The 17,177-nt window shown below is 35.4% G+C and overlaps 1 protein-coding gene across 1 annotated transcript in view; it reads right to left on the bottom strand.

The window, feature by feature from the left end:
• Nhe1 (Na[+]/H[+] hydrogen exchanger 1) overlaps positions 1 to 17,177 on the bottom strand; it is a 47,470-nt gene that overhangs the window by 7,415 nt on the left and 22,878 nt on the right. The window contains exons 2-3 of the mRNA XM_046625437.2: positions 15,216 to 15,385; positions 12,096 to 12,470 (exon numbers count right to left, since the gene is read on the bottom strand). Of these exons, the coding sequence (XP_046481393.1) occupies positions 12,096 to 12,470; positions 15,216 to 15,385 (545 nt within the window). The remainder of the gene's footprint in view (positions 1 to 12,095; positions 12,471 to 15,215; positions 15,386 to 17,177) is intronic.

Raw genomic sequence — 17,177 nt, 5'->3', positions numbered from 1 at the left:
TGCTAGTTCAACGACGGGAACCAAAAAAATTACACGTGGACAGAGGAACGGAATTTGACAACTCAAAATTTGAATCTCTTATGACACGCTATGGAATCAAACTTTACTCCATGTACAGTAAGTTGGAGGCTTCGATCTGTGAACGCTCTAATCGTTGGCTGAAAATTAAAATGTGAAAACGCTTCAGTATGCAAGGAAGCTATAAGTGGCCCGACATTTTATCTGATTTGGTATCGGCTTACAACAACACCAAACACCGAACCATACGAATGAAACCATCGGATGTCACCATTGCGAACGAAATACATTTATTACGTCAGGCGTTCGGAGGGCTTCGAGCGATACCTAACTAACCGGTAAAGTTCAAAACTGGTGATAAAATTCGAATCAGCGAATTCAAAAACGTCTTCGAGAAAGGTTACACTCCCAATTGGACGGCGGAGATATTCGCGATAAGCCAAGTAGGCAACACCCATCTTGTGACGTACAAGCTCCAAGACTATCGAAATCAACCCATCGCTGGCGGTGTCTACGAACAGGAGCTTCTCAAGGTTGAACATTTGGACATCTATCTCGTGGAGAAGGTTCTCAAGAAACGTGGGAAAAAATTATATGTAAAATGGTTAGATTTTGACAGTACACACAACAGTTGGATAAATGAATCTGACATGTAACAATATAAATTGAATAAATGAAATTTTTCTTATTGTAATAAGTATATCTTTATTTTACACCCTATATATTGAGTATGCGTTGTTATTTGAGGCTATACATATATATTATATTATATACATTACTGTACAATTTCGAATCATACCCTATACGCTACGATGCAGTAATTATAAAGCTAAAGCATATCTCATAACTTGAGGTCCAGTTTATTTACATGGCCTATAGCCTCACGGAAGCGTGTCGGTCGTGTTGTGGAACACGATTCGCTTACCGTCATTCCAGCTCAGTGCTACCTTCTTTTGTTCCACAGTATAAACTTCATGTTTTTGACTCAATATCGAATTCTGATTTTTTCTTACATTTTTATGTTGTAAAGCACATTCCTTATAATCATTTAAGGTTATTGTTTTCAATGCTGATCCTTTTACACCCTTGGCTCGCTTTTGATCTTTCTTACCTCCTAACACTCGGAATGAACATAATTTAGCTCTTAATCCAACAAATTCGAACATTATCTTTTCATTATTCTTGTCTTTCAGTAAGCCGAGGCCTTTTTTATTTTTTTAAAGGCATTCCATAGACGTTATCGTGTGGGTAATCGGACGTGTCGAATTTGTGCAAGTCCTCTTTCATACATTGGTATACGTCAGGAACAGTGAATTGATAAATTGAACTATCTATAAGGGTGTACATTAATTTTGCATGGTTTCCAAATTTCTTTTTAACATAATTATAGTGGAAATCGTGAATGTAAGATTTCGAAAGATCTAGAATGGAGAATCCTACATAAAATGGCTTCTTCAATTTGACTTTCATTTTATTTAATTCAACTATTATCATATCTTTCTCGAAAATCATGCAGCTATGGAAATGCAGTTTGGCAATAGCAGCTCTAGCAACATATCTTCCATCCCATCTCGTGATTGGCCTGACATCTCTGTGCTTCCTAACATTTCCCATCGTTTTACCGAAAACTGCGTTATTCATTAGGTTATAAAAGTTTTTTCGAATTTGTTGATGGATTTTTTCCATAAATCGGTATTCAAAACTATATAATTTTTAAGCCATGGTGTTTGCCGGAATTTAATAACTTTGTGAATTTTAACAAACTTTGAGCCTAATTGCAAACATTTTTTCAAAACGCAATAATGAATAGCATAGTTTTGTTTGGAAAGTAGCGTAGTCGTCAATTTCGGCTGTTTACTATTCGAAATCGGAGGTATGTAATGCTCCGGACACAGTGGTAAATCTTAATGCATTTCATGCAATTCGTTACGATATTCCAAATCTACTTCTAATATGTAACCGAACTCCGCTTCGTCCGAGGTGGAAAGAACGTCGCATTGTCTGAAATCTGATAACTTGTTAATCGTGATAAATTTCGAATCCATACAAAATGATGTGTTACTTTCTGTTCATAATTTTCCATATCATCATCATCATCATCATCATCATCATCATCATCATCATCATCATCATCATCATCATCCATAATTTCAGTCTTTAACACTGAAAGATGAATTACATGTTTATCAGACTTGTTTCGGCTTAAATAAACGGGTACACTTTCATTGTGATTTTTTTTCAGTACATTCGATACCATAGACGTTAATCGAAATTTCGTTAAGTTTTTCAATTTTTGGAATTTTATTTAAAGATATTGGAAAATTCAAACCATAGTACCGTAGCACTGAGCTGAACTGTGGGTAAGAGCTGACTTCGTTGGGATTCTTGTTGTTGGTTGGAAAGACGGCTGCGGTGATCGACCAAAGAAAGCAATATGAGTCGTGGTTACGAATGCTGACGACAACCTTCTTATCTTGAATATCCTTAGATAGTGGTGTGTATGTGAACACACCTCCTCGTAATGGCACGTACTTGTTAATATTTACAGTCAAATTAATTATTTCGGTCAACGAACAGCCAGAGTCTTTTCCTTGGAAATCCTCTATTTTGGCCAACACTTTTTGTTTCACGTTCTCTTCAAACCACCCGTGTATATCCGTTGGTTTGAGGATGACGTGATTTTTAGTATTAAGAAATTTTATTTCTTCTGTAATTTCAGCGTTTTTCGTTACACTGAATTTACAGGACAAGGCACTGTTCGCTTTTAAACTTCCTGTTTTTTGCAGTATCTTCTTCTGTCTTGCAATGACGAGGTGTTTTGCATCTTCCAAGAACCGGCTGAAATCTTTATGCCGCAGATTGATTACGGCTCCCGTTCAAACAGGGCTCTCGAAAGCTGTCTTCAAATCTTCCCACCGTACTCGATCGCTTCTTCGTCGGCTTTGTAATCCGTTACCCACTTTTTGAAACTGTTTAAATTTAGCTGCCAACGATTTCAAGATTCCAATTGTGGTCGAAATTCGTGTCTGCTGTCCGATCGTTGAGGCACTGTTTAGTAAAATTTTATTCAAAAGTCGGGTATTTTGGGTTCCAAATCCGAATCCACTTTTGAATATCTGTCGGTGAAGATTTCTCAGATAAAATCTTAAACACTGTCTCTATGATTTTTATTAATTTCAAGCACTTTTCGAAATCCATGTACAAACATGTTGTTTCTTCTTCTTTCGATCACACACTTGACAAAGCTATAGTTGCAAGGCTTGCTTCAGAATGACTGCTCTACGCTGGCACGGTCCCTTTTATGGGTAAAAAACAACGTGACTCACACATTGTCGAAAATTCGTGAACAACCGTATGCAATATTCTTTAACGAAAATTTCAAGATATTTCTCGAACGAACCTGCAGCGCGTGTAAGATGGTAGGACAGTTCTTGGAACTTGGCGAAGAAGTTTCGCGCCCTCACGTACGAGAGAGAGCTGTGGTAGTGAACTAATCGCAGGAGTGATACATGGAAGTGTGTAGCTTAGTAGATGGGGATGTTTTACTTTGCAATATAATACCTCAACGGTTGATCCTACGACTAAAAACGGTCAATACAAACTTGAAGGGAATAAAATTTTACACATTTTTTGTTTCAACATTTTTTTTGTAAGTCTCACACGTATCGAGTTATAGCAGCGTAAGATGAAAATTTGTGTACAAGATCGCCAAATTAATTTTTTTATGGTAAATTTCGAAAGAACAAATAACATTATATTATTTTTACCACTTTCCCACACCAAAATAAGATTATATGGCAAAATGTGTTCCAAATAAAAAGCAAATTCAATCTTGCAGCTTTACCCCTAACGAAGGATGCTACACGACATCATGCGTTTAGAACGTATCACCAGGTTCAGAAATAATATGGAATCCAAAAAACTTGGCATCAACGGGCTTACTCTATTAACAATGACAAAGTCACCAGCACCCGAGACCATATTGAATTTCATTTCATGCAAATGCAAAAAAGGATGCGGTGGAGCATGTGGCTGCAGGAAAGCTGGGTTGAAGTGCTCTATTATGTGCGGATTTTATAATGGTGAATTATGCGAGAATGCACCAGAAGTTATCATCGAGAACGAGAACGAAGATGGCACAATATCAATGGAAGCCCAATTTCTTCTGGGTACAGACAACGAGTTAAAAGATGACATTGAGGACGAAAACTATAACGAAGCCATCAACATCAACCAACCCGGACCGTCAGAAATGAGAAAAAAATAATGATATTGAAAATACAGACAGTGAGTTGAAAGATGAAATTGAGGACGAAAACTATAACGAAGACATCAATATCAACCAACCCGGGGCAGTCAAAAATGAGAAGAAAATGATATAATAATAATGATAATGACAAATGATATAAATGCGAACATAGATTAAACTTTCGGCTCAGGCGCTAATTTCGTTTTAAAAATCGCGCAACTGGGAATTTGGTGGATTAGGCCTACTGGGGAAACCACAATAAAAAAATCGCGCCATTTACTCTACCTCATGGTGGTGTGGAAATGAGTTTTCAAAGTTATCATAATAAACTAAGGAATAGCTACAAGTAATAAAAATAAATCCAGAAAATTGGAACGATTTTGTAAACAAATTTTCATCTTTACGCTGCTATAACTCGATACATGTGAGACTTACAAAAAAAAAATGTTGAAACAAAAAATGTGTGAAATTTTGTTCTCTGCAAGTTAGCATTGGACGTTTTTAATCGTAGGTTCAATCGTTGAGGTATTATATTGAAAAAAAAACAGATTTTAGCACCTTTCATCCAAGATGGCAGCCCGAGCGACCACTCCTCGAAGTCACAAACTTAGATTTTTCATCAGAGTACAAACCTAACCAACATATTTCAAAATTGTAACTACATCACCTTTTGTAGGGCAAAAATCCTCACTGACTGGAATATCGGTCGAACGTACGAGGATTCACGGGATACACACGAACGCCTGAAAATTCACGGTGTGCGCTCGGTAATGCAGTAACTAGATCCCGTGCGATGAGCATGGTAACCGAGAGAGCTATTTATCTGGTAAGAGTAAGACCTCCGGTAACTGATATCTAATTTGAAGCACTTCTTAACGACGAAGAACGCACGAGGGATAAAAACTACGGCGATTGTGAGAATTTTTTATCAACGATCATGGTCATTTGGGAGATTTTTTCACCGACGGTCGATCGGCAGAGCACATTTTATCTTAAGAGGGGCGGGGTAGCCTTCAAAGGTTTGCGTCTGTGGTGCGTGCCATTAAAGTAGGTGTTTCTACGCAGAACCGGCATAGCTATACTACTCTTCAGTCTTTCAGCTTTTGAATGAAAAAACAAAACCTACTACAAACAGTCCGTTAGCAGCTTTGATTTGAAAACCTCTCTCAAGCTGGAATAACCACTTCAGCAAAATCAAAAATGACCTACCCGAGGATATAGTGCTATTTAGTTGCTAATTTGTTACCCAAATTTTGATTTTGTTGCTCCAGTAGTTTTACCGGAATTGAGAGCGATGTCAAGTTCAAAAAAAGTTGGCAAAGCCAAGCCAACGGAAAACGGAATATTGAAAATAGAATTATGAGTATTTGTTGCTAATTTGTCGCACTTATTTCCGACCAGAATACTCCATCCCTGGTCCAAAAACCACCCCTGAGTCGATAACGTACAAGCAATCTGCTTGGAATATTATAATACTTACAGCATATTTTGTTTTCAATAAATGAATCAATGAATTAAGTTAGTGCAACGGATTTTGTTACTCAACCCCCAATACGCGAAACCCACCCCCACGTCAACGACGTCACAGAGATATGACAGAACACGTGTTTTCAAAAAATTCATTCCTCGAGGTATCGATTAAACGTCGCAAACGCGAACATGTTCGTTTACCAAACAGTTGAACAAATTTATATACCTGACCGGATTTCGACTAAACCTTCTTCATTCTTTGGTATCGATTAAGTTCAGATTTGCTCTAGAATTTTCTTGTATGAAAATATTGGTTGAAAAATACAGCTCCATGTTTAAGGAAAAAATTTCAATCATCCTATCTGTAGTATAATTCAATTTAATATTTCCAAAGTACCTGCATTGTCTGAAATCTGAAAAAAATCAGAATAACGTAGCAACTTGTAATATTACTATGTAATACGAATATGATTTACGCTCCTTTTTTTGGCCCATTTTACGTACGTAAAATAATCGTCTAGCGACGGTTCAAAAAAAAAAACCTCGAAGTACGTCAAAGTGCTATTCCACGTTCTAGTATTCAAAATTGTTTTTTTTTTCAGTACTTGACTTTAAAAGAGAATTGTAAACCACACTTTTGTTACATAAAGTATCATGTTCCGACATGGAGTGAAAGTCCTTTCAGCCTCTTGTATTTGCAATACTCATCTTTCGCTCACACACGCGCTCTCCTCTAACGACTCATCGTGCAAACTTACGCTCAGCGTGAAAAACCTACTTTGCCTGCTTGGTGCACAATCTTCTATTGTTTCCGTGTTGAAAATGAAATTTCCATTACAGCAATAGATATGTAATTTCGCAAAATCATTAATATTTATAATAATGAATATCTGATGTTACAACCTGTTCGATATTTTTGTAATTCCTCAATATGCTGTTTTTGCCTTACAATGTTGGACTTTTTCATTGCCTATTTTGAAATCGGAAATTCATCTCGTCTATTTTATATTATTATTATTTTTTAAATTTACGTATCTTTCGCTGTAGTAGAAACTTAATTAGCAACAAAGGCTCAATATTTTCTTTTTTAAATATTTTATCAAATAGTGTAGTTTTCTTTCGAAATTCAGAAATTGAATGTCTGGGCAATGACAAATCAGAACATATCTCAGATAAGGATGGTGAGGGATGTATTGGCTATGCATTCTCAACGAAAAGTGAGTCTTGTTGATAATATTGAATACTTTATGATGAGATAAAAATTGGAAAAAATCTACCACAATAAAGATGATACGAAAATTAAATTTGAATGAAAATAATGCTCAAAGTTATTAATAAATTGTTTAAGCAAAACATTGTTCAACAAATTTTCAGGCGATGCTTCCTTTTTGTTATGTGAAATGAATTCATTAATTTTGTTGAATGCACATGAATTTTCAAACAATTTGTTCTTAATTTTGAAATTTCTGTTCTAGAAAATTTGTAAATGCTGTATTTATGAAACTATTCGTTCAATGCTCCGGAAACTTCTTAATTATAATATACAACGTTTTTATGAAAACGTATTCAAAATTTACGATTTTTCCTACATTTTCTAAAATCGAAAATTTTCGAAAACGGAAATTTCAAAATTACGAGAAAATTCTTTCAAATTTCATGTGTATTCAGAAAAAACAACGAATTCATTTCACTTATCAAGAAAAAGCATGCCCTGAAAATTTGTTAAACAATGTTTTGTTCAATCAATTTATTGATAACTTTTGGACATTATTACTATTCAAGTTTAATCTTCTTATCGTCTGTATTGTGGTTGACTTTTTTCCATTTTTATCTTATTATAAAGTATTCAATATTGTCAACGAGGCTCATTTTTGGTTGAGAATGTATAACCAATACATCCTTAAGCAAATTTTGTTAAACCTGTAGCTCCAGTTTTTGACCAGTGCTTCTATGTGAAACATTTTGTGGTGAATCTGAGATCTTAACTTTTGATTTTGATCGATACCGCGAGGAATGCCGTCGGCATATCGAGCCATGAGTTTCGATTCCATGTACACAAATGGTAATGTTTTGCACTCTCCTTCCGTTAAATATCTGAGTTGTTTTGACTGCGATATTCAATACGCTAATTTTGACAGATTCGAGTGTGGCGATGTTATAATGTATTCCATTGCATCGTTGATTTTCGCCTTCCACGTTTAGTCAATCACACCGCCGTCTTTTCACCGCGATTCCCCCACCTAATTTTTTATGGGTCTTCCATTGTACCTCTGATTGTTCGTCACATTTTACATCCACGAAGATTCAGTCTTCGAAAATTTAACGTGGTGAACACATTGTTTCAAGCAATGGATCTGGGGCGTGGGAGACTTTCAAAAGTCAATAAGTTAATAATTATTGATGTGATTTTGAGCCACAGGGAAACAATGTTACTACCGAATAACAAAATAATTAAGAAATCTCATCCTATATGGAATGTGATGTGTAAGGATCTGGATAGCAAGATATCTCAGAGTTTTTTACACGTGTTTGTCACAAGTAACAGGTACAAACTGTGTGACAAGCTTTTACAGAGCAATACGAAAATGTTTAGTATGCATATATCAACGAGTGATAGGGTTGAGCAACAAAATCGGAGTTTGGGTATATCAAGAGCAACTAATTCAGAGATCCGAAATCAATTTTTAGTGAATTTTTTAAAACATGCGTTCTGTCATTCCTCTGTAACGTTGTTGACAAGAGGGTGAGTTTCGGGCATTGGGGGTTGAGCAACAAAATCTGAGATACGTCGCATTGACTTAATTCATTGATTCATTTATTGAAAACAAAGTATGCTGTATGTTTTATAATATTCCAAGCAGATTGCTTGTACGTTATCGACACGGGGGTGGTTTTGGAACCAGGGGTGGATTATTCCGGTTTGAAGTGAGTGTGTTAATCGAAAAACTACTTAGCAACAAATTCTTATAATTTTATTTTCAATATTCCGTTATTCGTTTTCCCGCCCTTGCCAACTTTTTTAAACTTGACATCGCCTTAAATTCCGGTGAAACTATTTGAGCAACAAAATCAAAATTTGGGGAACAAATGAGCAACTAAATAGCATTAATTCTTCACGTAGGTCAGTTTTGAATTTACTGAAGTGGTTATTCCCGCTTACGAGACGTGATTTGAAGTGCTGGGGTGCACGTAATCCCCATGTAGGTTATTTGTTTCGTACAAATAGTGTAGGGTCCTAAGGTTAGAGGGCGTTCCCTTATGGTCAAAATCGATGGCGATGTTAGGATGAGGCTGAGCTGAGATTGCCACAAAAATTAATGAAACTAAAAATTGAAAGTTGAGAATTTAGAGTTAATCAGGTGTTTATTATCTGCTGTAACGCTGATTCCAGAGCCTTATTTCCTGCTAACTTGATAACTAATTTAATGAAAATTTCAAAAATTCGTAAACGTTCTTTCCTATCCGACAGAATGCGGTTTTCAAAAAAACGAAGCAAATTACACATTTATACTTGACATTTTAACAGGTACGCTACATTTTGGCAACTTTTTCTCAGAACGAGTATAAATTTTAAGGTCCGTATGATGAATTTCGTTATGGCTAAGCCACGTGTCAGATTTGTCTGCAAATATTTCATTATTACACCATTTTCCCATAACAGAAATTATAATACGAAAAAGGTGTTTTTCGTGAATATACAGCGGCCAACATTTAGATATAGCTTTCCGGAGAATTATTTTTAATTCAGATAAGAATTGTAATGTGTTTCGTTTGCTTCAGTCATTAGAATTTCATTATGCTTGCCAGAAAAAGCATTCGTTATTTTTCTTAAATTCTTGTCTCAATTTGTTCTCAAGTTATAAGAGGATGACAGGGTAGGAATAACCCAACCACCCAGGTTTTTTTTTAGGGTTTTTCTCAATTCTAAAGCACTTATCATTGATTTACATTAGAAAAATTACTCTAATATGTAAATGTAATATCATAGCTGAATATCGGAAAAAGTAAATCAAAATTGGTTATCCTATAAACCACATAATGGTTTTTTAAATAGTTTCATACAACACTCTGCGATATATCTCGTCACATTTGGGATTGAGTGTATTTTGATTAATCTCAATAGTATATATATAATAACCTCTATCAAGCTGGCACCACCACATGAGCAAAATGAAGTTTATCATATAAAATAATTAAGCGCTAATTGGATGGTAACGAAATCCTGTGCCACATCGAAATATCTACTGAACGGGGTGACAAATTCGTGAAAATAATCACACAGTAATCAAATACTAATTAGATGATCTAAGAATATCCGAGGCCTGAAATTGATACTCGTCATTTTCAATTTTTTTCCGTTTTATTTCTACAGTCTGGAGGTGCTGACGATGTCAGCGGGCGAATCCACACTAGGGGTGTCAAATTCGAGAAAGTAATCACACAGTAATTGACTGCTAATTAGACGATTCAAGAATATGCAGAGCCCAAATTTGATAGTTATCGTTTTCGATATTTGTAATACTTTGTGTGGAGCTGTTGACTCAGTCAGAGAGCGAATCTACACTACGGGCAGCAGATTTCAAAAAGAGGTTAAGTAGTAATTAAATGCCAATTAAATACTCCAGTAATAGGTAGAGTAGAGTGACGCAGTAGAAAATTCATGAATATTCCGAAAATATTATGTTGATTAAATTGACGTAAACTTAACTGAAGTAAGCTAAAGCAGACCATATATACAAGTAGGCATGACTTATTACACATTAAACAGGAAACGGTTCAATTGTTGCGCGACTTAGAAGGGCCTTGAACGTGCTGATAGCTAGAGCGGAAGTAGTGAAGTGATCAAGCCTATTCCAGAGTCTCTTCAACTTAGAGATATGTAGGACAGTAAAAGCCCAGATTGGATTCAGAAAGATTTTCACAGAAAGTACGTGGTTGTCCAATCGAATAACAAATGTTTTTGGAAGAAAATAAAATGACGAGATCATTACAGGGACTGTGGCTATTAATTATTTTATAGACAAAGACTATTGATTGGAAATGCCGAATGAGTTCAACAGGTCTAAGATTATATTTCGGCATTAGACCTACGTTATCGTAGTCATCCACAGCTATTGGAGAACCACTCTTATTGTTAGAGGCTAAGATTCGAATAAATTTGTGAGACACACTTTCCGATTGAGCCGTGAGATAACCGAAGTGCGGGAATCAGACAATAGCGCCGTACGATAAAATTGGAATAACTAAAGTATTATAGAGATATATTAGAGACGTAGTGTCCCTAAAATCGACAGTAGATCGCCTTACGTAAGGAATGCGGTTCGATTCTACAGAAATCATTTCTATAGAGCAAATGTTCCACAGAATATGTCTTACAGACTCGTTTCTACAGAAATATTATTCTATAGAAAGGAATTCGAAATTCGGATCAGAAATAATCTTGCATAATTTATTCTACAGGAAAATTGTTCTATTCTAGAATATTCTGTAGAACATTTTTCGTGTAGAACTTTTAAACCATCAGCAGTAGCAGTAAATTAGACAGCCAGAAAAACTAAAACATTGTGGAAGATAACTTATGAACAAAATAAAGAGAATAAGATCGATGTATGACACTCGTCGAAGGCCCCATCCGATTATGAAAGGACAAAAAACATTGGTCTTCATTCTCACATACTGCCTACTATTTGTTAAATAAGTAGCGATCCAGCTGAATAAGCTGGCTCTAATACCGGAGTTTCACACCTTCTGTTGTAACCTGATCAGACTTACCGAGACGAAAGCTTTGTAGAAGTTAATGTAAACTGAATCGATTTGCATTGAGCTTTCCAGCGATTTGGAAATCCGATCAGAGTACAATGGAAGCTTGGTGTATATACTCATTAATTAAAAACGTGATTAATGAGCACTAATATGAAAGTTCCTACAGTGTATTTAGGTCTCGTTTCCGTCAGGAAACATATTAAAAAGAAATATTCTATAATTTTTTCTCTAGGGTTTTTTAGGATTTTTCATGTTTCTTTTTTTTATGGCAAGTAAACTCAGTAGATTAGATTGGATAGGGGAAATTCTGTCCACCTTGGAGGATGAAGATCTAAAATTGATGTTACAGCACTTTAATCATCACTTAATTAGTTTTTGATTTTGGGCTACCTCATACTTAGATTCTTTATTGTGGCAGTGCTGGCTTTAGAGACATCACTAACCGAAATTCTCATTTTTGCCAGACTGTCAAGACGTCAAGGCCACTCAAACTTTTCAAAGAATTTTTATGTCCCGCTCGGAATTTCTTGAATAGTTTATATTATTCAATTGTATCAATAATGTTGTAATCGAAAATGTCAGTAAGACTTCTTACCCATTCCCTAGTTTTACTGAGTGAAATTTCTTTATCTCTTCTCTTTCTTCTGCTACTGTTAGTCCGCGTTTTCTTCTCTGCTCTGAGGAATTTTAGTAGAGGCATTGTAGATCCACCAAATATCAAGGTGGTGAATAAAACTATGATCAGCGTCGTTGTTATGATTACGTGACGAGTTTCGTCACTGAAATCTAAATGAAGGGACAAAGCATACGAAATTGCCCCTCGTAGACCGCTGAACCACATTATGAACATCATTTTCTTTGTTATTTGATGTTCTCTGAAGCGGTTGACCAGAAGTGCAAGTGGGAAGATATTCGCAGCTCTCCCAATCAGACACAGAATTACAGACCAAACTACTAATGCCGGCTCTACCTGTAAAAAACGGTGAAAAGTTTTTTATCGTACAAAGTGAGATTTCAGAAGAGCTAGGAATTTGGAAATTGCTTCGTCTTTTTTGTACATCGTTAAAAGAACGAGATTGAAGTTAGTAACGTTATTGTAACGAAAGTTTGGGGAAAAAATCAATATTTGTTATATTTACAATGACTTTAACGAAATGAAAATTTCAAAATATCAGTAGATTTTGTTTTATTACGGTTTACTGCATTTCAAACAATTCCAAATCACAAAGTAACGGTTTTACCTCAGCGTGAATCGCTGACTTCAATACTAACTTCAATATGGTAAAAAAAAAAAAAAAAAAAAAAAAAATGAAAACGCAACTTAATAAACTCGTAGTACATGATATATTTAATTTGAAATAGATTATTGAGGTCACAGATCTTTTCAAAACTTTTTACGGAAGTAGACCTCAACGTCAGACTAAATTTCTAAGTTGACGGATTTTTCTTATAAGGTTGAAGTTCATAGCGTTAGAAAAGAAAGTTATTTCACAACGTTTGCATCGTCTGAAATTCAGTCCACTGTAATTAAGTAAATTTACAAGTCATCGAGGTAGGTCATAAGTGAAATGTCTTTATTATAACGACGTTTCGAATAGACAGCTACCAGTCATATTCAGGATATAAACAATAAATTACATTTGTCTGTAAATCTATTTGATGACAAGTAGTAAATTTTAACAATATAATGATGACTGTGTGAATCTTGGATCTTGATTGGATAGTACATGTTCATTTCAACTTTTAGGTTATGTACATCAACTTTTTTAAATTAGACAAATGTTGTAAGACATTACAAAATTTATAACGGTTTTTAGGAAATTATAAGATGAATATCAATCTAAAACAGTTAACATCTTGATACCAGTTTATTATTATTGATTACTCACTATTTTTTCACATCTTTTAAACTAGGATATTCACGCTTGCGCCATTTGGGAGGAAGTGAAAATTATCGGCAATGTTAAAGATAATCAAGTGGATTCGAAAATTCACGCCTCATCATATCATTTGGCTTCACGACCTATACGTGAAATTATAAATTGATTACCTTTAACATTACCGATAATCTTCACTTCCTTCTAAATGGCGCAAGCGTGAACACCCTAGCCTGAAGGATGTCAAAGAATAATGAGTAATCCGTAATAATAAACTGGTATGAAGAAGTAAACTGTTTTAGATTGATATTCAGCTTATAATATCCTAAAAACCGATGTAAATTTTGTAATATCTTATAACATGTGTCTAATTTAAAAAGAAGTTGTTGTAGATAACGTAAAAGTCGAAATGAACTGTGTAATCCGATTGAAGGTCCGAGATTCACAGAGTAATCATTACATTATTAAAATTTATTACTTCTAATCAAATGACAGATTCAAAATAAAATGTAATTTATTGTTTATAGCCTGGAGGTGGCTGACAACTGCCTAGCCGCAAACTCGTTATAATAAAGATGTTTCACTTATGACCTACCTCGACGATTTGGAAGTGAATTAACAAACCTGGTCACAAACTTATCAACAATGTAATAAAGTAAAACATAGTCATACTTTGCAATCCCCGTCATGTTTAAGTTATACTCAATTTACAAAATACTAATTGTTTCAATGTTCTATTCCGCTACAGTTACTAGTTTCATTTGTAGAGAATTAAATTCGGACATTTCGACGACTTGAAAAGTTAACGACGGAGCCGGGAATCGAACCCGGCATCTGAGAATGTTTGACGAAGTCTCGCTCCACTAAACCACCTAGCTACCCTGACTACATTGTCGTCAACTTTTCTTATCACCTTGTATCCGAACTTTTAATATCAATTTCGTCGCTTATAGCACATTAAAGACCATACTGTTTGTAGGCAGATGAAGTACAGCTATATCACATAGAGATATTATATTTGCAGGAAGAGTGCAGCTACAGTACAGTACTTTAACTAAGGAACGTACTCGGACGTCCATGCAATGACATATACAGACGATATATCAATTGTTCATGAGAGTAAATTTGTAGAGTTATATTCGAACATTTTGGTGACTTGAAAAATTAACGATGAATTCGGGAATCTAACAATGTTTCTATAGAATATAGCTGTACTCCATCTGCCTACAAACAGCATAATCTTCAATGTGCTATATGCGACGAACTCGACACTAAAAAAAAAGTTACTAACTTCGACATCGTTGTTTCTTAAAGTAAAAGTTCACACTGTGATTGCCGAAGATTGGAGTCAAGTAGACTATTTGTTCGCACTATAAATACATCATTTTTTATTTTGACCAGGTACTACTTTTTAGGTTTCGTGAATACTTTAATCTTATTATTAGTTGTGTAGGACAAATTGTATCAGTAACATATTATTACAGATCCTAAACGGCGTGTAATAGAATACTATTCTCAATAGAGAAGACATAAGTTGCCAAACGATGGAAATGATCTCTTTCGCTGACGGAGGTATACTAATCCTGCTGGCAGTTCATTTGTAGGAGGAAAGAAAATTGCATTCAATTCTTATTGCGAAAACTTGCGAAAAATGAAACGCTCCCAAAATAATTTCAAAAATAAACTTGACTCTCTGACCACGTATACTGTATAATAAAAGTATTAAAAAATTCCTGAACTATCTGATTCGTTTCACATGATATGATCTTTAAATGAACTGCAACCAATATTTCGTTTCTCGTTAACCAAGTTTCGATCATACTGGATCTTGTACGTACCCGATGTCTAAAGCTGAACAAGGCCAAGCCTAAGTATGCAAAGACACATGTCTCAGCAATGAAGGCCAATGTTCGCATCGTTTGTTGCATCGTTATCTGCGTTACAGTTGACAAATTGAAGTGAGTGTAGTGCGACATCACGATCCCATTGAATAGGATGGCCATGATTCCTGCAATGCAATATAATGGTATAACGTTGAAAGAATGTAAAATTCGAAAATTTGGTGATTTTGAAAAATTAACGACGGAGCCAGGAATCGAACCTGGCGTCTAGAGATGCTTTACCGGAGACTTACTCCACTAGACCACCTAGCCGCCCTGACTCTGTTGTCGTTAATTTCTCTCATCACCAGTGAGTTTCGAATTTTGTTTTCATGTGCCCGGGTATGTATGTGTTAAGAAATTTTCGTCTTTTCAAGCACCAGTAAGAATATAATGTGTAGGTGAAATGTTTGCATCTGAAATTCTTGCTTCTTGATGGGACGCCACGTAAGACAAGCAAAGCCGTCTAATGAACGATATGCGGATGTGCAAATCATTTTTTTACGAGAAGAATATTGTTGAAAGAATGTAAAATTCGAAAATTTGGTGATTTTGAAAAAATAACTCTAGACGCCAGGTTCGATTCCTGGTTCCGTCGTCGAAGAGACGAAAATTTCTTAACACATAATGGAATAACCTTTGAACTTTGGAGAATGCAATGTTTGATAACGTACTTTAAGTTTTCATTAATAAAACTTGATCAGAAACTCTTATAAAATACTGAAATTGAGTACTGATAATCATCCAACAAATAATTCAGTGCCTCAGTATTACTATTTCATGTTCCTGCAAAGCGAACCAGTTCACTGTTATCTCTCCAGAATCAAGTGTTGGTGTTAGCTTGTGTTTTTAATTAAAGTTAATCGATCGAAACTTCAAATAGGTGTCCCATACGCGGATACACAAGAGATAGGGTAACCGTAGGTGAATCGAGTCATTTACGTGAAAATGCGGCGTCATTAATTTTAATGCAAATCTAATGTGATTATATCAATGTATCAAATGAATAACATGCTATCTGAAAATGCGACACAAAAAGACGTCATCCCAAACGATAACCAAGAAATACGCTGGTTCTAAACGGGACCGAAGAAAAAACTTTATCTTAAATTGTGGACGAAAAATATGCTATCTTGAGATATACATTTATTTTCTTCGAAATTAGGTTGGCAACACTATTGCGGGCTAGATATTGATTAAAAAACTTGCATAATATCCAGTAAAATTTTGAATAAATTGTAACGGTCAGCTAAATACATGAGCTGAACTGACACCTGACGGTCAAATGCATAGATAACCGCAAAGGCTTTCGAAACGCTTTGAAAATGCCCAAACGATGAGAGACAGAGACGATTGGACAACGGACCGTAGACATATAAGAATAGACCCCGGGTGGCCGCGAATGCACGAGGCACGTATTTGCGTGTCCGTTGAGTTTATTATATCCATATTGCCACCAAATGTTGTTTAATGTGCTTATGACTTAATGAAATACCAATCAATATGACAAAAAAATGCCTTATACAGGGTGTCAATAAAGTAACGGGACGGCTGAATATTTCCGCAGGTAGGACAATTTCCCAAAATGTTAAGGTCGTTCTTGAAGTGACTTTTTCCAAGGAATTCAATGGTGGCCTTCATTTTGACCTTGGCGATATCCTTCAAGGTTATTTCAAGGTCAACTTTTGTTTTTCGAATAGGAACCCCCTTTATTGACATCGGCAATCGATAGAGCGAGAAATTTTACGTACAGAAATGTAATCAATTCACTGGCCCTCATTGACCTTGAAGATCACTGCAGGATTCTTTAAACTTAAACATAGTATGGATACTTCGGACAAGAATAGAAGCTTCTTAAATTCTATCGTTAAGACCAAAGTTATGAATTTTAACAAGGCGTATCTAGTGGTGACCACGATC

This window comes from Neodiprion pinetum, chromosome 1, assembly GCF_021155775.2.
Source record: "Neodiprion pinetum isolate iyNeoPine1 chromosome 1, iyNeoPine1.2, whole genome shotgun sequence".
Classification (NCBI taxonomy): Eukaryota; Metazoa; Arthropoda; class Insecta; order Hymenoptera; family Diprionidae; genus Neodiprion; species Neodiprion pinetum.
Note: the sequence above shows the minus strand (reverse complement) of the source record. Positions and strands in the feature narration are given on the sequence as shown.